The 27,188-nt window shown below is 37.3% G+C and overlaps 1 protein-coding gene across 1 annotated transcript in view; it reads left to right on the top strand.

The window, feature by feature from the left end:
• Window positions 1-27,188, top strand: part of RELN (reelin) — a 593,433-nt gene that overhangs the window by 370,530 nt on the left and 195,715 nt on the right. Inside the window, exons 12-19 of the mRNA XM_055420724.2 lie at window positions 77-228; window positions 9,200-9,312; window positions 11,029-11,237; window positions 11,994-12,122; window positions 13,064-13,173; window positions 16,084-16,150; window positions 25,848-26,081; window positions 26,745-26,906. Of these exons, the coding sequence (XP_055276699.2) occupies window positions 77-228; window positions 9,200-9,312; window positions 11,029-11,237; window positions 11,994-12,122; window positions 13,064-13,173; window positions 16,084-16,150; window positions 25,848-26,081; window positions 26,745-26,906 (1,176 nt within the window). The remainder of the gene's footprint in view (window positions 1-76; window positions 229-9,199; window positions 9,313-11,028; window positions 11,238-11,993; window positions 12,123-13,063; window positions 13,174-16,083; window positions 16,151-25,847; window positions 26,082-26,744; window positions 26,907-27,188) is intronic.

The following is a 27,188-nucleotide window of genomic DNA, read 5'->3' as shown; positions in this document are numbered from 1 at the left end:
ATTAAAAATAAAATGTTATACTCTATAAAGCTTTGACTTAATATTCTAACCGTTAGTGTTTGTCATTTTTTTAAAGGTGGGACATCGTGGGAGCTGTCATTGGTACAGAATGTGGAACAATAGAATCAGGTTTATCAATGGTCTTCCTCAAAGATGGAGAGAGGAAAATATGTACCCCTTACCTGGACACTACTGGTTACGGGAACCTGAGGTTTTACTTTGTTATGGGTAGGTACATTTTGAACAAACTTTATTGTTCAAAATAGGGCAAATTCTAAACCATCACCTATTCCTGAGGAAGTAAGGTTGTTTGTTGTCTACACTATAAAATAAAAATTCATGAACTATGAGTACTACTGGTTGGGCAAAATTGGTGCTCACATCTGCCTCACACCAACTCTGCTGGGACCATCCTGAACAGAAGCTAGTCTTGTTCTTACATGACTATACCTAAAGACAAAATGCCTTAAAACCTTCTTTCCACCTCTACTGCAGTGGTCATGGCTGAAAAGACAATGAGAGAGAAGCTAAGAACAAAGTATCTCCTTTGTCCAAAGCCTCTAGCCTCCCCAAAATACAGTCAACCAAGTGAATCATTTGTTTTAAACGGATATCTCATCATTGCATAACTGTTTTGTTGTGGAAAGCTAAGAAAGAAACAAATTAATAATACTTTTTAATACTTTAATAATATTCTCTACTTTATAATATGGTGGTAAGCACAGGAAAAAAGTATTTATAAAGTGTTATTTTTCTTCAGATGATTGCAGAGCAAATAAATAGTTAAAAATTTAGAAAAATAGCCAGGGAGGAATTAGGGGTTGAAATATGTATCCTCTCAAATTTATCATTTTTGTCAGCAAGAGCCACAGCTACATACTCTTTCACTGGATGTCATTCCAAAAATGTGAGTAGGTGTCACATGCCTTCTTTGTTAAATGACTGGAAAAGCACAGGCCACACCTGGAAGTGAAACAGGAAATAAACATTGTCTACCTTTGACCTTACTGGCAAAGATGTCAATTCACCAGGACAAACAAGCCTCCCAAGCCTAGGCTTCTGCACTGGCTATTATTTCTCTCACATTCCTCACTTCCTACAGCTCAGAGTGGCAAAGCAAACTTCCAGTTGTGTCACGTTGTCAAATACATTGCCTGTATGATGCTACCTCATTTTCAATAATGATCCATTTGATTACAAGGATGCTGTGTATATAAACCTTATAATAATGTAATCTTCCTGACATAAAGATATCCTCACCTTGACTCTGAAGTGAGTTGTATAAAGTCCCAGACCTCAGTTTCTTAATTTTTAAAAATTTTTAAAGAGAATAAATTTTAATTTTTTCTTTTTAGAAAGAAATTTTAAGAATTTAATAAATTAATTTCCTTTAAATAATTAGAATTCAAACAAGCTCTCAGTTGATTAAGACTGATTCCTGGGAAACCTTAAAACCACTCCCCATCAAGCAAATTATAATAAACATTTAATATGCCAGTCTAATTTAAATATTTTCCCTTTTTCATATTTTCATTTTTTATATAATATTTTTGAATTCTTCATTTTTTCATAGAAAATTATGGTAAATCAACCCAGTCCACTGCCTTTGTATAAGAGATTGTCATCTGTATATAACAGATCAAGTTATCTTTAATTCTTTCTAGGACAAAGCAGATTATTAATGAATTGATTAAAATTACATTGACTCTGAGGAAAACATTCACTTGAATGGGCCCAAAGTACATTATTCCAAATAAAAGCTCTCCATTCAATTAAAAAATTTAATGAATTCCTGTTGAATGTAGAACACTGAGCTAGCATACATAGACTACAGCTAGAGAAAATAATGCTACCTAAATCACAGAGTTGCTGGTCATTGAGTTGCAAAGTCCTAACATGGTGTCTAATAAATAATTAAGACTCAATGTATTTTTGTTTTTTTTGTGTATAAAAGTTACTTTGAGTCCTTGCCCACAAGTAACATCTAACTATGAAAGAGATTGCAGTTGGGCTGTAATGGAATGAAAATGTTACAGAAGTGCAAAGGAAGATCTGGATATTGCCATGGAGATGGGATTAGGGTAAAGCTTTGTGAAATAGATGATATTTGAACTGGGCCTTGAAGATTTAAACTAAGCCAGCATTTTGAGCAAAAGCACAAATATAAAGGTATATGATGTGTTCAGAGCTGGGTGATTTTCCCAGTACAGTTGAAAGGAAAGACATAAACTGGAACTAGAATCCTGAACTGAAGCCAGAGAAGCGACTGACTTTAATATCATACTGAAGAATTTGGATTCTCTTACTCTAGGCAACATGGAGCTATCAGATAATTTCTGTCAGTTCTGTAAAATATTCTCACCTTTGTTTTAGAAATGTAATTCTGGCATAGTGTGAAGGAAGACTGAAACAATCAGAAATTAGAAGATAGAATACCAAGTAGGATAGAGCTGCCAGATTTATTGGGGGGTCACTACGAACAAAGCTAGTGGAGGTGATGGAATTCCAGTTGAGCTATTTCACATCCTAAAGATGATGCTGTGAAAGTGCTGCACTCAATGTGCCAGCAAATTTGGAAAACTCAGCAGTGGCCACGGGACTGGAAAAGGTTGGTTTTCATTCCAGTTCCAAAGAAAGGCAATGCCAGAGAATGCTCCAACTACTGCACAATTACACTCATCTCACACGCTAGTAAAGTGATGCTTAAAATTCTCCAAGCCAGGCTTCAGCAATACGTGAACCATGAACTTCCAGATGTTCAAGCTGGTTTTAGAAAAGGCAGAGGAACCAGAGATCAAATTGCCAACATCTGCTGGATCATCAAAAAAGCAAGAGAGTTCCAGAAAAACATCTATTTTTGCTTTATTGACTATGCCAAAGTCTTTGACTGTGTGGATAACAATAAACTGTGGAAAATTCTGAAAGAGGTGGGAATACCAGACCACCTGACCTGCCTCTTGAGAAACCTATATGCAGATCAGGAAGCAACAGTTAGAACTGTACATGGAACAACAGACTGGTTCCAAATAGGAAAAGGAGTACGTCAAGACTGTATATTGTCACCCTGCTTATTTAACATATTAGTTAAATAACAGAGTTATAAGTTATAAGTTAAATACAGAGTACATCATGAGGAATGCTGGGCTGGAAGAAGCACAAGCTGGAATCAAGATTTCTGGGAGAAATATCAATAACCTCAGATATGCAGATGACAGCACCCTTATGGCAGAAAGTGAAGAGGAACTGAAAAGCCTCTTGATGAAAGTGAAAGAAGAGAGTGAAAAAGTTGGCTTGAAGCTCAACATTCAGAAAACTAAGATCATGACATCTGGTCCCATCACTTTGTGGGAAATAGATGGAGAAACAGTGGAAACAGTGTCAGACTTTATTTTTTTGGGCTCCAAAATCACTGCAGATGCTGATTTCAGCTATGAAATTAAAAGACGCTTACTCCTTGGAAGGAAAGTTATGACCAACCTAGACAACATATTAAAAAGCAGAGATATTACTTTGGCAACAAAGGTCCATCTAGTCAAGGCTATGGTTTTTCCAGTGGTCATGTACAGATGTGAGAATTGGACTATAAAGAAAGCTGAGTGCCAAAGAATGGATGCTTTTGAAGCGTGGTGTTGGAGAAGACTCTTGAGAGTCCCTTGGACTGCAAGGAGATCCAACCAGTGCATCCTAAAGGAGATCAGTCCTGGGTGTTCATTGGAAGGACTGATGTTGAAACTCCAATACTTTGGCCACCTGATGCAAAGAGCTGACTGTTTGGAAAAGACCCTGATGCTGGGAAAGATTGAGGGCAGGAGGAGAAGGGGACGACAGAGGATAATGTGGTTGGATGGCATCACCTACACAATAAACATGGGTTTGGGTGGACTCTGGGACTTGGTATGGACAGGGAGGCCTGGCATGCTGTGGTTCATGGGGTCGCAAAGAGTCGGACACGACTGAGTGACTGAACGGAATCTGAGACTGAGAGACTTATTTAAATTTGAATTTCAGTAAACAACAAGTAACTTTTTATATAGGGATTGGTCATGCAAAGTATTTTAGCTGGCAGCCCTAAATTATGGAGGCTATTGCACTGATCCAAGCAACAAAGAAATTACAGTGATGGTGGCAATAATGTGAAGGAGAGACAGAGATAGAATAACTGGAGAAGAGCCAACTGAAGTTCATGTTCATCTGACTGGGAATGGTGAAAGCAGTCTTGGAGCGGACACAGATTTCTCTGTAAGATGATTGGAAGAATGGTGCCATTTCCCAAAGTTGCTATTTTCAAAAATAATAATAATTATGATAAAGAGAAAATGTGGAGTAGAGGGTTTTATATTATTAGATATGTTGAGGTTGGGGGTTCTGGAAGGCCATATAAGCACAGAAATTCTACTCGGGGTCTAAATCAGATTTGCAAGTTGTCAGCATGCAGGTGATACTGGAGAAGGAAATGGCAACCGACTCCAGTGTTCTTGCCTGGAGAATCCCAGGGACGGGGGAGCTTGGTGGGCTACTGTCTATGAGGTCGCACAGAGTCGGACACGACTGAAGTGACTTAGCAGCAGCAGCAGTATGCAGGTGATAAACTGGAGCCACTAAAGTCACTGTGCTCTCCCAAGTAGGAGACAGAGTAGGGCATGAAAACTCGGTAGGGAGAACCCTCATCTAGGTATAGGTAGAAGGACAAGGAGAGACAAAGTGTGCTGAGAAAAAGCATAAGGAAATGCAGGAGGAAGACATGATTCTGTGCTGCAGGAGGAAGGGAAGAGAGTGATTCGGGGGTGGGATGTCTGGGAGGTGATCAGCAGTGGAGGAATGCCACAGAGACAAAAGGCAACCAGAACAGGCGGAGAGCCCACCTGTGATTCCTCATGGTATGGTGCCTGGGAAGCCAAAGTATATGAAGTTAAGAGAAATAGAGGTGGCTCACTGACAGAGAGCTGCTCTTTCGAGAAGTTCACTGGTAAACACATGGGATGGGGTCTGATCTTGAGGAGAAGGTAGAATCCAGCAAAGGTGTGTTTAGGTTACGATGGGGTAGGATAGGATAGGACAGGAATACAGCAGAATAGGTAGGATAAGACTGGATACTATGGAAAAAGACTTAAAAACTTTGGTGAAAGTGAAAGTATTAGTCACTCAGTCGTGTCTGACTCTTTGCAACCCCATGGACTCTAGCTCACCAGGCTCCTCTGCCCATGGGATTCTCCCAACAAAAATGCTGCAATGGGTTGCCATTCCCTTTCCCAGGCGATCTTCCCCCAGGTCATCCCCATTGCAGGTGGATTGTTTACTATCTGAACCACTAGAAAAGAATATGGGAAGAGATTTAAGATATGATAGACAGTTTATAAGTAACCCCTCAGTAAGTATTGTGCCTTAGGAAAATCAGTGGCCGATTGTTAATCTAGAAAAGATCACGTTCCCTTCTTCTCAGACACTGTCTACGTGTCCTTCCTGATTTCATCCTTTGGTTCATATCAATCTTCTATGACTATCATTTCTGGAAAATTTGCTCAACTTTTTAAGTTTGGTTCGTGGTCTGTTTCCTTTATTCACACATTCATTTATATAACACAAATTCATTGAGGACTAGTATCCAGCATTGTTCTTAGAGCCAGAATGCAGTGATCATGACAAAAGTAATTTAATATACATCATTCCTTTGGGGTTTTTTAATTTTCTTTATTATTTCTTCAATAAATATTTACTAAGCATCTCCTATATCCCACTTTCTTATTCTACACTTGTATTTTTCTCTGAAGTTTGGCTGCAGTTATAGCAACACAACACACTTGATTGCTAATTATCATTCTTTCATGTATGTTATTAGTTACTTCCCAAATTAGTGACTTTTTGAGGTCAAGGCTCAATTGAACCTTCAGGTCCAATATCCTGCACACAGTAAATAACAAAACCACTTTCTTAATGTAAAAAAAAATGTCTTAAAAAGCTATTAATACTTAAAACAGGATTTAAAATATTTTAAAACTGTCCATCTAGTTTCTATTGAAATCTTCTGTACTTTAATTGCTGTACAAAACGCCTCTTGAGTCATACCTTTCCACAGTACATCAAAGTGAATGAAGCTGAAGAAGAATCTATCTTTCTGAAGGAGCTGCTGTCACTGAAACTTCACAGAACTGATAAATTGCCCCCAGAGGGATCTTTCAGATAAAGTCTGTCATCATTTTAAAGTCTTGGCTCCTTTTGGACTTTCTTCTTCTGTCATTCTGGGCTGGATGAAACTCCCACATGGGTTTCTATTCTCTCTGAAAGGCAGATGCAGTTCATGAACTGTTCTTGAGAAAGCAGAGACGGTTTACAGGGAACAAATTAATGAAATTAGAGAGAACTGATGGTTCAGTTCCTGTGTCTCTGGATGTGGTGCTTTAAACCCATAATGCCTGTGACCTTTCACCTTTTTTGTTCTTTTTGGTAAGTCTTTATATTGACTCAATAACCAATTTTTTTAAATTTAGTTAATTTTTTTAAATTTAGTTTTCATGTAGCTCTTTCCCCCTACCTGCTGAGACTATCCTGTAGAATGGCTTGGTTAACTGTATTTACTATAAACTTGAAGTTGCAATGATATGCAAAAACATATCAGATGTCAAAATCATGATCTTCTCTTTACAGGTTGTTGCCCTTGAACAATAAACATCTTTTAGAATGAGGTCTACATTATCACTATATCTGGCTTCTCTATTCTCAGTTCAGATTACTTAGCTCAGTAAATATTCGTCATATACAAGTTGCATATGTCTAACAGATGTAACATGCCAAATTTAACAAATACCAATACCCAAGTTTCTTCTGTTATCATGTACTTTCTTATACTGGTCCTTGGGATTTTCCAGGCAAGAATACTGGAGTGGGTTGTCATTTCCTTCTCCAGGGATCTTCCCAACCCAGGGATTGAACCCAGGGCTCCCACATTGCAGGCAGATTTTTTGCTGTTGGAGCCACCAGGGAAGCCCCACACTTGCTTACACTTAAGTTACATATGTCTGACAGATGTAATGTGCCATATTTAACAAATACCAACACCCAAGTTACTTCTGTTATCATGTTCTTTCTTATACTGGTCAGATTCTTTCTTACTTAACATCACATTTCAGTAATTTCTACCCAAGATCAGATCCCAGTTACCCACGTTGAGTTTAAACCAGATAATTGCAATAAATGACACTTTATTTATTTATACAGATGGTGAGTCTCATCCATTATTTATTGACTTTACTAGATTAACTCTTAAAGGGTAATCTTATTTTGGAATTTTTGAGTTTGCTTTTTGTGTCACTGTAGAGTATTAGGGACAAAAATTTCCTGTAGATAAAAATTAAGATTAATAGTGGTTGATTAAGAACTGGAAGATATTTTTCTTGAAAGATAATAATAATAAAATTAGAAACTAATATTATAAATTTTGGACCTTAGGGCTAGAATGTTTGCCAGGAAATCTGTGTCGCCACTCCTGCTATTATGTTTGGTATTGTTATGAAGGATACTGGTGGGTGTGGAGAAGTTTCTGGTTAGACAAGTAATCCTTTCAAATCCAGGTTAAGCAGACAGTTGATAGAAGCTGCAATAATAAGGGTTATTGGCCCAATGTGATAGTGAAAGGAATAAAGGGTCAAAGTTTAAAACTTAATATCAACTCCTGGTTCTTCCACCAACTAGTTAAATGATCTTCAGTTTCAGGTACTTGCATGATTAATTCAGTTGCATCATCAGAATAATCTTAATCACCTCTCAGAGTCTAACTTTATATCGTTTCATATGACTGTGAAGTAGTGTGATAGGGAATAAACTCACAATCAAATGAGGTACCAAAAGTAAAAATGTAAAATGAGTTGCATCTAAAATACAAATACCTATTATGTACTAAAATATTAAAGGTACTACATATAACCATTTAAGTAACACTGCTTCAGTAATCCTTGATTCAGGGACTCACCACACTTTTTTAAAATCATAATCAATAGTTTCTGAACTTTACCACAAAGACCTCAAATAGCAGAAAGTAATGGTTTATTAAAAAGCAGAGCACATTTATTTAATGACAGTTAAAATCTGGGAGAAATATCAATAACCTCAGATATGCAGATGACACTACCCTTATGGCAGAAAGTGAAGAGGAACTCAAAAGCCTCTTGATGAAAGTGAAAGAGGAGAGTGAAAAGGTTGGCTTGAAGCTCAACATTCAGAAAACAAAGATCATGGCATCTGGTCCCATCACTTCATGGGAAATAGATGGAAAGACAGTGGAAACAGTGTCAGACTTTATATTTTTGGGCTCCAAAATCACTGCGGATGCTGATTGCAACCATGAAATTAAAAGACGCTTGCTCCTTGGAAGGAAAGTTATGACCAACCTTGATAGTATATTAAAAAGCAGAGACATTACTTTGCCAACCAAGGTCCGTCTAGTCAAGGCAATGGTTTTTCCCATGGTCATGTATGAATGTGAGAGTTGGACTGTGAAGAAGGCTGATCGCCGAAGAATCGATGCTTTTGAACTGTGGTGTTGGAGAAGACTCTTGAGAGTTCCTTATACTGCAAGGAGATCCAACCAGTCCATTCTAAAGGAGATCAATCCTGGATGTTCATTGGAGGGACTGATGCTAAAGCTGAAACTGCAATACTTTGGCCACCTCATGCGACGAGTTGACTCACTGGAAAAGACTCTGATGCTGGGAAAGGTTGGGGGCGGGAAGAGAAGGGGACGACCGAGAATGAGATGGCTGGATGGCACCAGCGACTCTGTGGACATGAGTTTGAGTGTACTCCGCGAGTTGGTGATGGACAGGGAGGCCTGGCGTGCTGTGATTCATGGGGTCGCAAAGAGTCGGACACTGAGCGACTGAACTGAACTAAACTGACTGAAAATATGGACCTGTAGTCACAGTTGTTGCAGACATGCAACAATGTAATGAGATTACCCAAATAATAGTAAATAGTTACTTTGGTAAATAGTTACTTTGGCCTTCAAAAATGTCAAGTCTTTGATCTTTAGCATGGCCTATCTGAACTATCTACATAAATTATTTCTTTGGATCTGGTTACTTTGTTTAGGGTCATTCTTAAGTGGCATCTGGGTTTTAGAATTATTTTTTTTATTCTAATATTTAACACTATATTTGATATGCTCACGGGTGCAAATTGGTACTAACACTTAAAATTTTGTGTGCAGGAGGGATCTGTGATCCTGGAGACTCTCATGAAAATGATGTTGCCCTGTATGCAAAAACTGAAGGAAGAAAAGAACACATTACATTGGATACTCTTTCCTATTCCTCATACAAGGTACACATGCCAATCTGTGAGTCAGATGGCCCCACCCCAGTTCAAGTCAAAGCTGTGAAGACTCTGCTAAATGCAGAGGATAAATCTCTCTTCTGGTAGTCCAGGAAGTTGCCACATTTCTCTAAAAGTGACATGGACGTTATTTTAGCATTCACTTTTGTCCTAATATAAACAAAAAGATGAGATTTTATCAGGAAGATTGAATTACAGCCCATCAGAGACAATAAGGTGGAGCCCAATGGGCTAACAATTATTCTTATTCCTAAGAAAACTCCTAACAGTGACTCTACCTGTGCAGCCTCACAGACTTGCTATCAGGCATAGTGAGTATTAATCCAGCATTTGCAGTTTCCTAGGCAAAAGACAGTGTTCTTGCCTGGAGAATCCCAAGGACGGGTGAGCCTGGTGGGCTGCCGTCTATGGGGTCGCACAGAGTCAGACAGGACTGAAGCGACTTAGCAGCAGCAGAAGCAGCAGCAGGCAAAAGACATGGTAGAAGTATTTGCTAAATTGCTTCAGTCATGTCCGACTCCATGCAACCCTGTGGACTGCAGCCTGCCGGGCTCCTCTGTCCATGGTATTCTCCAGGCAAGAATACTGGAGTGGGTTGCCATGCCCTCCTCCAGGGGATCCTCCTGACCCAGAGATCAAACCCACGTCTCTTATGCATTGGCTGGCAAGTTCTTTACCACTAGTGCCACCTGGGAAGACCCAGTAGAAGTATAGATTGTTACTACCTTTGCTTTTTTCTCTTTGCTAATTTGAGCCAGAGAGCCAGTACTTTAAAAAGTTTGAACAAAGGCAGCATCTAGCATCTCATAGTTTAAGTCAGGAAGACAGAAGATAAACATCAAGGCTAGATAGGTAACAACCAAAGAAAGTATCCAACATACCCCGCATGCTAGGGTCACCCAAGTTATACTGTTTGGAATTTCATTAATGGACAATTTTTCCAGCTATAATTAGGTAGGGTTGGCCACCTCATGCGACGAGTTGACTCACTGGAAAAGACTCTGATGCTAGGAAAGGTTGGGGGCAGGAGGAGAAGGGGACGACAGAGAATGAGATGGCTGGATGGCATCACCGACTCTGTGGACATGAGTTTGAGTGAACTCCGGGAGTTGGTGATGGACAGGGAGGCCTGGCGTGCTGTGATTCATGGGGTCGTGGAGAGTCGGACACGACTGAGTGACTGAACTGAACTGAACTGATACTTGCACTGGTCAACTGCATGCCTCAGACCAAATCAGTTATGTAAGTTATCATGGATTAACCCATTGGCTATGGATGTTTCTGCTTAGAGTCCTATTTTTGGAATACCTCTTTTGGCAAAGAATTTATATTACTCGAATATACTTTACAAGAAGATTGATTAATGTCAAGTTGCCTTTGTCTAGTGCAAAGGTAGATAAAATGGATACATAAGCTTTGATAACTTTAAAGACCTTAAGCCGATTTATCTTCAGGTAGAGAGAGTCTGACCAGTCACACACAGAGTTTCAGGTGTCTGCAAAGGAGGAATTCTAAGTGATTAAAATGAGTGTCCCCTAAGGACAGCATCTTTGATATGAAATAACAAATGGAATAAGCAGAATATTGCTTGGTGCTTAATAAATGGCACTTGTATACATAGTAATTGTAAGTTGAACCTTGGAGAATTCACACTGATTCCCACAAGGAAGATTATGAGTGATTTTGGTTTCCTTTGTTTTGAAGGTTCCATCTTTGGTTTCTGTAGTCATCAATCCTGATCTTCAGACTCCTGCTACCAAATTTTGTCTCAGGCAAAAGAACCATCAAGGACATAATAGGAATGTCTGGGCCATAGATTTTTTCCACGTCTTACCTGTTCTCCCTTCTACAATGTCTCACATGATACAGTTTTCTATTAATCTGGGATGTGGAACACAGCAGCCTGGGAACAGGTAGGAAGCCACGTTCTGTGTGTGTGGACAAATTAACAATGAACAGGTGAACTTGGCTATTCAATCAGAGCAATTTCTTAGTAAGTTGTCACCTGAATTTTTAATAAAGTATCCATTAATAAAGTACAAACTTCCCCCCAAGGGAAAAATAAAATTTCTTTAAATAATATGGAGAGTATGATTACAGATTTTAAGTAGAAATGACTTTATTCTAAGAAGTTGATCTTAGGTATCAAAGGTGTTTGAATTAGCTCTGGTAGCCAACTATTCCAACAGTTTGCTGAGAGAGAAGAAAAACAAATAACTGAAAAAAAGTTTGACCCCACATAGTTTAGTGACCCCCTAATAATAGACACAGAAATCAACTAGCACTTCAAGAGCTATGAATTCTGTTTTACTTGCTGAAGTGTTGCTCTTGTCCTTCCTAAGGATTTTGTCAGTCTCACATTCACAGGATGAAGTAGCAGTGTGAGACATGGTAATTGCCTTGCCATCTATCAAATTCAGGAGCACAATCTCAAGTTACCATTTGCTGTCTTTAAAACATCGTTCATTTCTATTAGCAGTAATTTAACTGCTTGCACTTTGAAGGCTGGCCAGACTTCAGTGGAGGGGAAAGCAATCACTTCGGAAACAGCATCTTAAATTTTTTTACACTAGTTCTACAGATGTTTAATATACTTCTCCAGAGATGAGTCATTTAATTTCATTTGTTATCTTTGCCCTGTTTTGTTATGCTTATTCTGGTGTGATCAGTATCAGCTTAGAGTTTTCTACCAACCATGGGCGTTCCTGGTCGCTACTCCACACTGAATGTTTGCCTGAGATCTGTGCTGGACCCCACCTCCCTCACAGCACGATCTACTCCTCTGAAAACTACAGTGGGTGAGTGAACAGTAACATAGCAAGAGATTTGAATCCATGTTGCAGACTCAAAATCGGTTAAGTAAGCCTGAGATTAGTGTTTTTGGCATACTAGGTAAGGAAGCTGCCTCCTCCTTCTCATCTGATTTAGGAGTGATCTCATTTTGTAAAAAGTAACTTTTGTAAATCTGATGCATGATCACAATTTATAGGGAGTCATTCATTCTTTAGGTATTAAGCTTTTATATTTTGGATTGCATAAATTTAAACTCTATATAGTGACCTCTGGTTATTGCCAAAAAAACTTACTGCCAAAATAGTTACTGATGAAAAGATACAGCATAGACAAGTGGAAGAAAGTTAAGCTTTGGAATTGAACCTGGGCTCAAATCCTGGTTCTGCCATCTACTTGCATAATGGTATTTACTCTCTCAGACTTTCCACCTCTTTTCATGTAAATTGAGGACAATGATATACCCCTTTAAGGACCATTAAGAGAATTAAAGATGACTGTATAAAATACTTGCCACTTTACAGAATAATCACTAAATAGTACAAATGTTTCCAAGAATGCAAGATTAAGTTAAAATTATTTTCCTTCCTAGCCTGTGTTTAAATACGCATAGAACTAGAGAATAGCAAAAACATAAGAAGTAATCAGTGCAATCAGCACCCTAGCTCATCACAGATTATCATAGAATAATATCTAAGGTCTGAGTATTGATGTAAAATTTTCTTCTAAAAAGTCTGAAAAAAACCAATGGCTATAAGATACTCTAGTTTGCTATGGATGTTTCTAGAATTTACATATTTGTTTTAAAATTATAAACAGACTCCCTAGGTGAATTTAAAAAGTTTATTACCAGCCACCTCAAGCATAGAGAGACTAGAACATCAAAAGCTTGTAAAATAGATTCAAAAGGTGTGAGCTGGATATGAAGCTATTTTCTGCTTTCTTGCAGGTGGAACCGAATAACAATTCCCCTTCCTAATGCAGCACTAACCCGGGACACCAGAATTCGCTGGAGACAAACGGGACCAATCCTTGGAAATATGTGGGCAATTGATAATGGTTAGTTTTTGCCTGTCATAATCACATGCCATTGAAGTAGACTCTTCCTGTACTTTTGTTCGTCTGCACAGACTTAATCACATTTCTAAGTCATGGTCTTGCAATTCATTAAATGCCCTTTCTTCCCTTTCTCCTTTGCATTCTGTTAGAAGCCCAAGGATGCACAATCAGAAAAATAAAGACAGTGGAGTCAGCAATATTAGATGCTAGTACGCTTCAGCATACATTCTTTTAAAATGCATAAAGCTCTGAAACTCAGATTCACAGTTGATGACAGGGGATATCTTAACATTTCTCTTGAATGCTTTATACAAAATTAACATAAATACCATACTGCGTGTATTAAAAAGACTCATTCTTCTCTTAGTAACTACCGTGACATCTGGAATGATTCTTTTTTAGATGCAGACACCACACATCAGGAAACATCATCTCTAAAATGAAACTTCTGTGTGAAACTTTTACCTCCTTTTCAGAAAATGGCGTAAAGGGAAAATTTAGAAATTCATAAAATATCCTGTTATTTTTCATTTTTAAATTAATTGTTGATGAGTTGTTGCATAATATTAAAGCCAGTATTACTCTTGTTGAGTACTTATAAGAGAAGATATTTAATCTGTTGGAGTCCATGACTGTAAATTTCCTATATTTTTTTATTAATAGCCAACTCACTTAACAATTCTCATTCCAGGCAGATTCAGAGATCTCCTGTTTTTAAAGAGTATATAAATTTGACTGAATGGGTTATACTACAAGGAAGTAAAAGGGAGGGAAGAAATGACAAAATATCAATACTTAAGTTAGTTTAGGATAGCCACTGACTTATGTTAACTTTATAAAGTGGGAAAACCCTTCACTATTGTAAAATGCTAAATTTCCATCTCAACATTTTTGTTTTTCTGAATAATTTAAAAATTAATGCACAATTAATTCAAGAAGTTTCAATTATTGAAACTCAGGAATGACTTCAAGTAAAATAATTTGCTGTTTGTTGTTGTTTAGTCACTGAGTTGTGTCCGACTCTTTGTGACCTCATGAATTGTAGCACACCAGGTTTCCCTGCCCTTCACTGTCTCCTGGAGTTTGCTTAGATTTATGTCTGTTGAGTCAGTAATGCAGTCTAATCATCTCGGTAAATTTTTTAAACAATCTGTATAGAAAGAAGGCCAATAAAAGACCCAGATTTCAAAGACCATATGAGCCAATGGGTACAAACGTATAGAGACAAACACACTGTATTTGCAGAAACATCTGAAGATGAATTTGTGAAAATGGAATTTCTCCACTGGTAGACTATTTTCCATAGAACTTGAGTTACCTGTTGACCAGCCCTAGGGAATGAATATGTGCCTCTGGATTGTGGGCTATTGATGACATTTTCCTGCTGTCATACTTTTCAATGGTCCTAGAATGAGCTTAGATTACTTTAAATTATCAAAAAAGTAAAGTGAAAAATGAAAAACATATAAGCCTATGAAAAGAATATTTAAATTTCCTTAAGATGTATAGTATGAGTTTAAGTCAGAAAGTGTTTGCTACAGGTTGTGAATTCCCAACATCATGCTTTGAATGAGAAAAGATAAAAATACATGGAACAGGCATGTTTAGTTAGCAGTGTCTGTCAAATGCAGAACTAGCCACAGAATCGCTTAAATTCTGAGATTATTTTATATGTGAGGCTTTTGTAGAAGCAGAACCTGGTTTCTGGTTTCTTCAAAAGGCAAGAGGAATACACACACATCTTCTCAAGGGAAATTTGTGTCTACTTGCCAAAGAATACCCCCCAAATCTCTCCCATTTCACTATGGAATTTCAGAATTACATCAAAGAAAACAAATAGAAAAAAAACAGATCAATATTGAAAATTCTTAGTAAAATGAAAGATCCTAGAGCAAAGTATGTTTGTCACCACTTTTTAATTTGTTTAGCTTGATTACATTAGTGAAAATAGTGAAGAAAATGGATTTATCTTTTCCACACTCTTAGAAAAACAGAGCCTTTAAATTTATTCTACTGTGAGTACTAATGATTTCATAATTATCAGGGAAAGATGACAACAAAATTCTTAGAGAAGAAAATGATAATGTATAGTAACTTTGCTTATGCTTGAAATTGAATACATGAGAGCTCAATAACCATTGGATCTCTGATTCCACATTGGTTTTGTTCTACTTTTACGCTATTTGATGTGTTATTGATTGTACTGATTATCAAAAGGCTTAATATCTTTAAATTTGAGTCTGAGTATCTCAGAAACTACCATTCAACAATCAGGGCCCCTTTTCTCAGCATTCCCACGGTTAGAATTTACGTTTGTAATATCATTATTAGTCAAACCCACCCTTTTTAAAAAGCTCTACAAGTATAGAGAAGACTTTATGCTCAACCACAGATTTTGAGTATCCACTTGCGGAAGGATAGATTAATATTTAGAAGTATATGTAACAGTCATCTGCAGTGATATAGATTTTCCCCAAATGAAAATGAAATGATAGTTTTTTAATTAAATTATAATCTGTCTACTTAGTGATATATCAAATTGATCCTTTGTAAACTCTTAATTCCCACTCAAAGAATATAAACTTGGTAGAAAGTTCAAGAAAGAAGCACTAATATTCTGCCTGAAACCATTTTAGATGAAGAGACTGCATTAAGAACCCAAATTATTATGTTCCTACTTTCTTTGCTATGACAGATTCAAATCTTGAAAGGATTATTTAAGTTAAAAACATTCTGGCGGATTTGTAGCTAAACACTTACCTTGTCACACAGCACTCTGTATGTCAACCGGATTCCTGTGCACAACATACACACAAGAAAGATTTCATGGCTATTGCTTCACATGCTGGCGGTGGTCTTGGCCTTTCCTGTGATTTTGCCATCTTTCACATGCTCTCTTTTCTCCTGCAGTTTATATTGGTCCATCATGTCTCAAGTTCTGTTCTGGCAGAGGACAGTGCACTCGACATGGTTGCAAGTAAGCATTTTTATGTAAATTTATACTTCTCTTTTTTGATATGTGCTTTATATACTGAAACCACAGGTGATATTAATTTTAGTTCCCTTTTTAGGCTTTTGAGGTTTTTCAAGACCAAAAGTAGCATGCTCCAAATGGAATTTCAGTATAATAGATTATTGAGTGTACTTTGTAAGTGGAAGTTGCTTAATAAATAATTTTTCTATTAGGCTAAATTGTGAACAAATGTAGCCTACTTCATGTAAATTTGTGAACAAATTTGAATTCTTCATATCTTGATGGATACCTTGAATGTCTTTAGTTTCTTCAATATGATATTTCTCCATAAATTTGTTCTAGTGTTCATGCATTATATTTGAATTCCTGGCATGCCTTGTAAATGAATTATAAAAATCAACAATGATCCATAAACCTGATGTGAAAGGAAACTGGAGCAGGCCAAATTAACAGATTTGATAAGAAAATCCATCATCTTTAAGTGTTATTTCAAATCTTCCTTACTTTTGAGAATCTTTAGGTCTTCAAAATGATATATAAAGAATTTCACATAATAATGATATTGAATATGAAGTATGAAATTACACATAAACAGTGTAATACCGTACCCCCACCAGACCATTCTTTTATATTCATAACAAAATGATAGTCATATTTATTATATCATTTTTTATAATATTTAATTATAAAATATCCTGAGAATCCCTGAAACTACAGTCTTTGTTATACAGATACATTTTCAACAATGGATCATCTAGTCTGTCTCTTCTTGTCCTCCAAATTAAAAAGTCACTAATTAATTGCTTAATGGAAAATTCATAAAAGGGTTTTGAACCTGATCATTTGTAAATTGTCTTTATAAGGCAAAATACTGATCACCACTGAGATTAGAGTGTCAGATTAGCTTTGTTTTTTATTTGAAATATACTTGCTTTACAATCTTGTGTTAGTGTCAGGTGTATAGCATAATGATTCATTACTCTTGCAGATTAGATTGGTGCAAACATAATTGCGATTTTAGACAGTGAATTTTACATCTTTATAACTAGGCTCAAACACATCTTTGTTAATCAAAACAGAAACAGTTACAGTCAACACATTTTTGCCATTGAGAAATAAATTTGTTATTCCTTTAGCATAAAAATCTATGCTTCAGGATTCTACAAAGTCTTGGAGAGCTTTTTCTGCTTCCTGCTGGTTGTGGAAGCATTTTCCCTGCAAAAAGTTGTCAAGATGCTTGAAGAAGTAGTAGTCAGTTGGCGAGAAGTCAGGTGAATATGCAAGATGAAGCAAAACTTCCTAGCCCAATTCATTCAACTTTTGAAGTGTTGGTTGTTCTATGTGCAGTCAGGCATTGTCTTGGAAAAGAATCAGACCCTTTCTGTTGACCAATGACAGCTGCAGGTTGCATTGCAACTGCATTGCAAAAACTGCATTGCAGGTCTTGGTGCAACTCATCAGTTTTCTGAGCATTCTTCTCAGATGTAATGGTTTTTCTGGGATTCAGAAAGCTGTAGTGGATCAGACTGGCAGCAGACCACCAAACAGTGAACAGGACCCTTTTTTGGAGCAAGTTTGGCTTTGGGAAGTAGTTTGAAGCTTCTTCTCAATTCAGCCTCTGAACTGGTTGTCACTGATTGTTGCATGAAATCCACTTTTCATTGTACATCACGATCCTATTGAGAAATGGTTCGTTGTTATTTAGAATAAGAGAAGACAATACTTCAAAACAACAATATTTTGATTTTCAGTTAGCTTACAAGTCACCCACTTATTGAGTTTTCACCTTTCCAATTTGCTTCAAATGTAGAGTGACCATAGAATAATCGACATTGAGTTCTTGGGCAGCTTCTTGTGTAGTTGTAAGAGGATCAGCTTCAGTGATGCTCTCAGTTGGTCATTAACTTCCAATGACTGGCCACTACTCTTTTCATCTCATCTCCTTTGCAAAACATCTTGAACCACCACTTCACTCTACTTTCGTTAACAGTTCCTGGGCCCAATGCATTGTTAATGTTGTGAGTTGTCTCTGCTGCTTTACGACCCATCTTGAACTCAAATAAGAAAATCACTCAAATTTGCTTTTTGTCTAACATCATTTTCATAGTCTAAAATAATCAAAAAATACAAAGCAAGTAATAAGTCATTAGCAAAAAAACATAAAGTAAGAAATGCACATTAAAATGATATATAACCACATTTATTTAAGAGTGTATTCCAATATCAATCAGCAAAGTTCAACAATGCAAACCACAATTACTGTTGCACCAACCTAATATATTTCATTATAGGTTATTACAAAGTAATGAGTATAGTTTCCTGTGCTGTACAGTAAATTTTTTTTACTTATCTATTTTATATATAGTAGTTTATATCTATTAATCTGATACCCCTAGTTTGTCCCTCCTCTTTTCCCTCTCCCCTTCAGTAACCACAAGTGTGTTTTCTATGTCTGAATCCATTTCTGTTTTGCTATATATGTTAATTTGTATTATTTTTTAGATTCCATGTACAAGTGATATATAGTGTTTGTTTTCTCTTTCTGACTTTTACGTCAAAAAGCATAATATTCTCTAGGTCCAGCCACGTTGCCACAAATGACAATATTTCATTCTTCCTTATGGCTGAGTAACTTTCCATTACTTAGATGTGACTCTATATGTATCATGTCTTCTTAAGTTAATCATCTGTTAATGGGCACTTGAGTTGCTTCCATATCTTGGCTGTTATAAAAGTACTGCTGAGAACATTGGAGTGCACGTATTTTTTCAAGTTAGAGTTTTTGTTTTTTCTGGATATATACTCAGGAGTGGAGTTACTGAATCATATGGTAATTCTATTTTTAGTTTTTTAAGGAACTTCCACACTCTTTTCCAAGTAGCTGTATCAATTTGCATTTCTACCAAAACTGTACAGGTTTCCCTTATCTCCACATCCTCTCCAGAATTATTAAGTATGTACTTATTGCCATTTTACTTCTTGTTTTCCAGTTGTTTTTGTAGTTCTTTTTTTGTTTCTTTTTGTTTTGCCCTTTGTAGCTTGATCATTTTCTTTTATAGTTTACTTCAATTTCTTTCTTTTTGAATTTTGTGCATTTTTTGTATGCTTTTTCATTTGTAGTTACCATGGGTTTCCCTGGTGACTCAGTCAGTAAAGAATATGCCTGCAGTGCAGGAGACCTGGTTTGATTCCTGGGTCAGGAAGATCCCCTGGAGAAGGAAATGGCAACCCACTCCAGTGTCCTTGCCTGGAAAATCCTATGGACAGAGGAGCCTGGCTGGCTACAGCCCATGGGGTCACAAGAGTCAGACATGACTTAGCGACTAAACCACAGCATGGGGTTCATATATGTTGACCCATAGCTATGTCTGCTTGCTTAAACTGATAAAACTGATAGGCATTTAAGTTCAAATACATTGTAAAAGATCTACATTTTTACTCCCCTCCCCTACATATTATGTTTTTTATGCCATTTTTTTTTTACATCTTCATGCTTATCCCTTTACTGTTTATTGTAGTTATGGTTTCTTTTATAATTTTTTTATTGTTTTTTAATCTATTTCCTATCTTATTTAAGTGATCTTCAGTCCTCACTATGTATTTCCTTTCTTATTGATTCTTGCTTCTTTTCCATTTAGAGAAGACTCTTCAACATTTATTTTAGGATAGGTTTAGTATTGCTGAATTATTTTAGTTTTTGCTTCTCTGAGAAATTCTTTATCTCTTCTTCTGTTCAAAATTATGATCTTGCCAGGTAGAGTGTTTTAGGTGACAGATTTTTCCCTTTCAGGACTTGAAATATATCATACCACTCCCTTCTGACATGAAAAGTTTCTGCAGAGAAATCAGCTGATAGCCTTATGGGTTTTCCCTCGTGTATGACTCTGTTTTCTCTTCTGCCTTTAGAATTCTTTCTTTATCTTCAAATTTTGCCTTTTTTTATTATATGTCTTAGTGTGGTTCTGTTTGGGATCATCTTATTTAGGACCTTCTGTGCTTCCTGCACCTGGATAATTTTTCTTCCTCTCTCCTTCTTTGGGTTTGGACAGTTTTCAGCCATAATTTCTTCAAAAATTTTTTTGATCCTCTTCTCCTTCTGGAACCCCTATCATGCATATGTAGGAATGTTTTGCATTATCCCATAGATCTCATATGTTGCTTTCATTTTTTCATTTGTTTTTCTGTCTGCTGTTCTGCTTGGCTAATTTCCATTATTCTATTTATACATTCTTCTGTATTATTTACTTGATTATTCATTGCTTCTAGAAGGTTTTTTATCTCAGAAACTGAATTACCTATTTTTGATTGGGTCTTCTCTATAGTTTCTAGTTACATGTTAAAATGATCTGCGTTTATATTGCTGCTGCTGCTGCTAAGTCACTTCAGTCGTGTCCGACTCTGTGTGACCCCATAGACGGAAGCCCACCAGGCTCCCCCATCCCTGGGATTCTCCAGGCAAGAACACTGGAGTGGGTGGCCATTTCCTTCTCCAATGTGTGAAAGTGAAAAGTGAAAGTGAAGTCACTCTGTCGTGTCCGACCCTTAGCGACCCCACGGACTGCAGCCTACCAGGCTCCTCCATCCATGGGATTTTCTAGGCAAGAGTACTGAAGTGGCTTGCCATTATATTGCTAATCTTCCTTAATTTAGTTGGCATTTTTATTACCAACTCTGTCTCAGTGTCTTATAGACTCTGTTTCATTATTTATTTTTTCAGGGGTTTTCTCTTGCTCTTTCAATTAGAAGTAGTTACTCTGCATTTCATTTTACTTAACTTTCACTGTCTTTATGAATTTAGGTGAAATAGTTATCTATAGTGGCCCTGAAAGGGTGTTTTTATGTGAGTGCATCAGTGTCTTTAGCATGAGACTAAATTTGATTTGAATGCCAACCACATCTTTCCTCAGGGTATGCTGGCCTCTGTCATCTTGATGGGGGGTATGGTTGATGTTGGAAGAGCTAGAGCCTATGCAGGGTATGAGATGGAACTCCTCTCTGCTCAGTAACTGTTGGAGTTCTGTCAGGGCTTGGGTCTGCTTTCCAGTTGCTGGAGAGGAAAAACTGAAGGTTGGGTTCCAGCTGGCTCTGTTCCCTTTAAGTATGTGTTATTCTTTCTCCTGACACTGAGGCCTTTGGCCCAAAGGAAAGTGCTGAAGTAAGTAAGGCTCTTGTGCTTATGGAAGTCTGATGTGCTGCCTGTGTTGGTATCTGCAGCTCTACTCAGACACAGCCCAAGTTTGCATCCTTTTCCCTGTTTTCATTTCCTAGATCTAGTGCAAGATTGTGGCATGGAGTTGGCAGAGCCAGAGCATTTGCTCAGCTGGGACAGGAGGTCAGAGCTTGTGGTTTCAGAAATTGAAGTGGTTGAACTGCCGTCAGAGGTCTGGGCTGCTTCTGGGGTGCCGTTTAAGTGCCAACAATGACTGCTGGCACCCCAGCTGGACCATACCCCAGACCCGCAAGCCTTTTCTTTGTCTCTAGATCTAGTCTTCCCCAGGACCTGTCTGCTGGAGATCTAGCACCGATCTGTGGCGTGGAATGGGCAGGGCTGCAGCATTCTTTTGGCTGGGAGCCAGTCGCAGGGGCTCCAGTAGCTGCTCTGCCATCAGAGGTCTGCGCTGCTTCCATGGTGCTACCAGCACAAGTTGACTGCTCCACCCAAACCGCATCCCAGCCCGCAGGGCTGCTCCTATGTCCCTATATCAAGATTTCTCCCAGGACCTGTCAGCTCTAGATGCCACGCCAAGCTGTGTTGCAGAGTGAACAGGGCCGGGTATTCACCCAACTTGGACTGGGGAGCACAGTGGGGTGGCATCCGCTAGTCCAGAGCTTTTTCTGGCCTATCTGTTGGCAAGCCACCACCCTCCTACTCCTGGCAAGTGGAGTCTAGGCTTCTGCAGCCCTTCTGTTTATCCCAACCATTCTCCCAGCACCCAAGGGAACTTGGGTGCTCCTGCATGGAGGACCCCAGTACCTGTATACGTAGTCTGTGGCTCCCTCCCCAGGGTGAGATTCCACCCGTGCAATCCTTCCTTTCCTCTTAGACCCCTCCCAGAGGTATAGGACCCAACTGATGCCTATTTTTTCCCATCCCACCTGGTTACATGACCACCTTTCTGACAGCCTTGGTTGTGTGGGAGTTCTGCCAGTTTTCACTTAGTTTTACATGAGAATTGTTTCACATATAGATGTATTCTTAATGTGTTTGTAGGATAGGGATAAGTTCTACATCCTCTTACTCTGTCACACTGAGTCTCAGATTAACTTTTTTAACTGTATTTCAATGAATTTAATTAACAGAGACACCATTCTGCATAATGAAAATGTTTGTAATGGAAATATATGTAAAGAATTGAAAAGTTCCCTTTTTAATCTCAAAACAGCATGAGCATCTCTTCCTTTTTAAATAAAACTACCAGCTCCTGCCCAGAAACACTGACTCATTAGAACTATGAAACATCAGCTGGTGTTTTCCCCGAGTTTATCTTTACTAATTATCCGTAGACAGATAATCCTCTTCCTTAGTGCATTTCAAATAAAATTAACACAGAGAAGCTGACATTTTTGTAATTTCTAAAGTTGTCCTGAAAATTTTTGAAAGCAAATTATCTAAAATGACAGCTGCTTTTATTAATGAATATAGAAAGTGCTATTTCTGAAATACCTATCTATAATTACAATGGTTACACTTTGTACCTCATTATTTTGTGTACAGTATCTCTGTTAGCATTAAATAACTTTGTTAAGGCAGCCATCTGTGTCACCCATAATGGATGCAAACAGAAATCTGAATGGCAGATGCCTTTTGGGCATCTTTTTTTCAGACACTATACATTATCCTGAATAATTGTAGCCTTTTCTTCCTGCTGAGTAAGGTCTTGCAAAATTTTTTCACCAGTTGGAACTTTAGTTTTGTCCCTGTTCCAGGCAATGTTTCTTTTAATATTCATTGGCTTTCTTCATTTGTGACTGGGCTAAATAAATGTTTGGCCACTACCTCCTTTTCCAGCAATGTATGCCTTTCGATTTTATTCAGAATTCCACAGAAAAGTAATTCACATTCAATACCATTATTTCCTTTAAACAGATCCTTGAATTTGGGCCTCTGCAGCTGTTCTTCTCCTCACTTTGCTCCCTTAGTCACTACTGTTATTTGCTACCAGGATTCCACCTCTCCTGCTTTCTAACACTTTCTTGGCTGTGTACAATCCCTAGGCCTGGTTTCCTTTTCTTTTTTTTAACAATCAAGTCAATATATTTTTAATGACAAAATGGTTAGTGTTAACCCTATGTAACATGTGATCAGAAGTAGCTAAAGACCACGGGGTGGTAACTATCAGAAGTAATACTGGACAGAGGATTACTTACAAAAAGAGCAATTTTCAGTAGAAAAACTGAGCATTTCCCTTGGGAAATATATTTAATATTTTATTATTAAGCAATAGGGGCAAAAAGGCCTGGTTTTCTAAACTGACAACTTATTATCCTGATAAGCTTATTTCTGTTAGAGATGCCAATGAGGACAGAGAGTATTAGAAACCTTCCTACACGGGTGTCATCTGTGTGTCTTAAGAGCGGGGCGAGCCTCTTCCCTGACATTCAAGGTGACTGTAATGCCACATTTAAGGGTGCATAGATGAACCAATAAGGAACATATTTGGAGTCAGAAGAGCCTCTAGACATTCCTGAAATTCCCGGTGTGTGCCAGCCTACTATTCTGCTGCAAAACAAAGGCTACAAAGGTATTATATATTTGAGTGAACTTCTTATCAGCATTCTATCCCAATTATGTAACTTTTTATTAAAGTACCCTTTCAAGATGGGAAGTGACTCCAAAATGAGTCTTCTCTAAATGATCACCAGTTTCCCCCAGTCACTAGGCTGAAGAAGATGCATTTAATATACAGATATGCATTTGCCCTGAAAAGCACTCTGGCAATAGATAATCTTACTGGGGAACATTAGTTCCAATTTGTGGCCATGGTAAGCCATATTGTTTTCCAATATTAAAATGTGTCCTCTTTAGCTGACTTTTTATCCTTTTTAGAAACTGGTTGACTATTCAGAGTTGGACTAAGTCAAAGGGATAACCTGAGAAAGAAGTGAACTGTTTGAGGTGTATTTACCTGCTCTGTAAATATTGGTTTTCTTTTCCACTACCACCCCCAATGCCAAGACAACCTTAGCTGTGTGCTGCAATAGTTCTTGGCCTTTTAGGATGCAGCCTCTTTGATAAAATGATGATAACTTAAACCTCCAAAAGAATATCCAATACATATAAAATTTCGCACTTGATTTCAGGACATTCGCATACTCCAGGGACCCTCTGTTAGGCTAGCATAGATCTCAGTTTCTGCATTTGTGCTAATTAAGTAGTCTGTAAGTGTTGCTGTAATATCACCTTGTTGGTGCACTTGCTTTATAAAAGATGTGTTCCACAGACCCACAGACATAGAAAACAAACTAATGGTTACCAAACGGGAAAAGCAGTGGAAGAGGGATAAATTAAGAGTTTGGAGCTAGCAGATACACCCTATGTATACAAAATAGATAAGCAACAAGGACCTACTGTATAGCACAGACAACTGTATTCAATATCCTGTAATAAACCATAATGGAAAATAACTGAAAAGGAGTATATATATCTGAATCACTTTTCTGCACACCAAAAACAAACCCAACCTTATAAATCAACTATATTTCAATTAAAATTTCAATAAATAAAAAAAAAAATAAAAGGCATGTTTCAGGTTTTAGAAAGTTTTGAATGCTTAGAACCCTGCCACCCCCCCAAAAAAGATACCAATTTAATTTTATAATGGGTAATGTAGTAATTATCATGAGAAGGAAATAGTGCCGTACTAAATAAAGAATTTGAAACTGATTTCTGATGAGCAAACTCCTTAAAATATAAGAAATTTCTGATATTCAGTTATTAAGTCATCTGTGATGAGTTCTGTCACTAACAAAAGACTCAGGTAACTCTATCTATATTCTAGTCAGCTCACATACATACAGTACATCCTTATATGGCAGTGGGCAGGCTGATGTGTAGTGTGTGTGAGGGGGGTTGCTTTTTCTCGAAGCACTGCTAATGTGGGATTCCACTGAGAGACAACACAGTTCTGCTAAGGACATCTATCTAGGTCAAGGGTGTATGCATTCCCTTTATAATGCCAATCCAGTTTGAAATAAAAATAGATTTATTTTCCAATCTTTTCTGCATATCTTCAGTAGTTACTGTAAAAAACATAGCATGTATTTTTACATTTGTTTCTAAAGGAAATTTATTCTAGATATCCTATAGAAGTATTTTACCTACATTGTTTCTTTTATAAATTCAATGAACATCATTGTGAATAAAATTGCATACACATAATATAACTTTTACAAAGATTTTAAATTGGAAATATGTGCAAACATAGATACATTTGCAGATAAATTATTGGCATTGGTTGAGGGCAAGTGCTGAATAAATGTTTTAATCATAATTTTTTTTTACAGCAGGACTGTATTCTTTGGAGTATTTACAGTAACTTCTCCCAAGCAAGGCTTCAAATTCAGTATTCTCCAAAAACAAATAAGCCTTGCTCACCATTCATTCAAGTACTGGCTTCTGGACTTCCTCATCCCTAAAGTAAATAAAGAAATCTCTGAAAGGACTAACATTTAGGATTTAATTTCATGATCTCTCTTTCAGATGTGACCCTGGATTTTCTGGCCCAGCTTGTGAGATGGCATCCCAGACGTTTCCAATGTTTATTTCTGAAAGCTTTGGCAATTCCAGGCTCTCATCTTACCATAATTTTTACTCTATCCGTGGTGCTGAAGTCAGCTTTGGCTGTGGTGTCTTGGCCAGTGGTAAGGCCCTGGTTTTCAACAAAGATGGGAGGCGTCAGTTAATCACATCTTTCCTTGACAGCTCACAATCCAGGTGAGTTGAAGCAGAGTGAAATACATACAGAAATAAGATAGCAAAGATTAAATTCAGATCTGTTAGTTTTCTTTTTTTTTCTTTGTTACATATATATATATATATCTTCTGATTTTCAGTCAAGATGAGAAGAAGCTTATAGTTTATATAGAGTTAATTGCACTAGTTTTTAATAAATTTAAAGGCTCACTAATGATTTTAAGATACTAATGACCGACTAGATTTTTTTAAAAATATGAAATGTTAGCATCAAAACTGTTCTTAAGCCAAGGGCTAGTTAATAATTTATGTAGTTTTTTATTTATTTGACAGCTTGCAGAGGCTGATTAGATTTACCCTACATCTTCCCTTCCCCCAGTGCTTAATAAATAATGTAGCAAGAGAATGATTGACATTTTAAGTGTATGTACACAAGTATGTAGTATACAAATATGTGTAAACGTATGGTTATATTTGTATAAATATATGTCTATAAAACACATGTATTGACCTCATCTTCTACATATATATATCTCAGTGAAATTGCTTACATTTTATAGAAGAGGGATGAATGGAAACCTACAGCTTTTGGGTAGTTTATTGAAATTGGTTCAAAATTCTTTAAAAGCCACAATGAATGTTTTAAATGTTTATGCACACTAATTATAGACAGTTCATGTCTAGGTTTCTCCAGTTCACATTGAGGCTGGGAAGCAAGTCTGTTCTGAGCACATGCAAAGCCCCTGACCAACCTGGTGAAGGTGTTTTATTACATTATTCTTATGATAATGGGATAACTTGGAAACTTTTGGAGCATTATTCATATCTCAACTATCATGAGCCCAGGTATGTTGGAAAGCCCAGCCATTTGGAAAAATGGGAGGGTAATATTTCCTTCCTGAGGAAATCTTTGTTCAAGTGGTATGAAAGCCTAGATACTTTTGCATTGAAAGATGGTAAGGATAAAGATTGATGCCTCTTGCAATGAAAAACTAGCAAGCTACATTCGTGTAATCTGTTTGCCCTGCTGACTTCTGGTAATTTGAAAAATTTATTCTCATATTCTGAAATGTGTATCTAAGGGAAATATATTTTTATGTCTAGGAAAGAGAAAAATAATAATTAACA

The sequence above is a fragment of the Moschus berezovskii genome, chromosome 3, assembly GCF_049115385.1.
Source record: "Moschus berezovskii isolate FMDL1 chromosome 3, NW_MosBer_1.0, whole genome shotgun sequence".
NCBI classification, from domain to species: domain Eukaryota; kingdom Metazoa; phylum Chordata; class Mammalia; order Artiodactyla; family Moschidae; genus Moschus; species Moschus berezovskii.
This window is presented reverse-complemented; position numbering and strand designations above follow the sequence as displayed.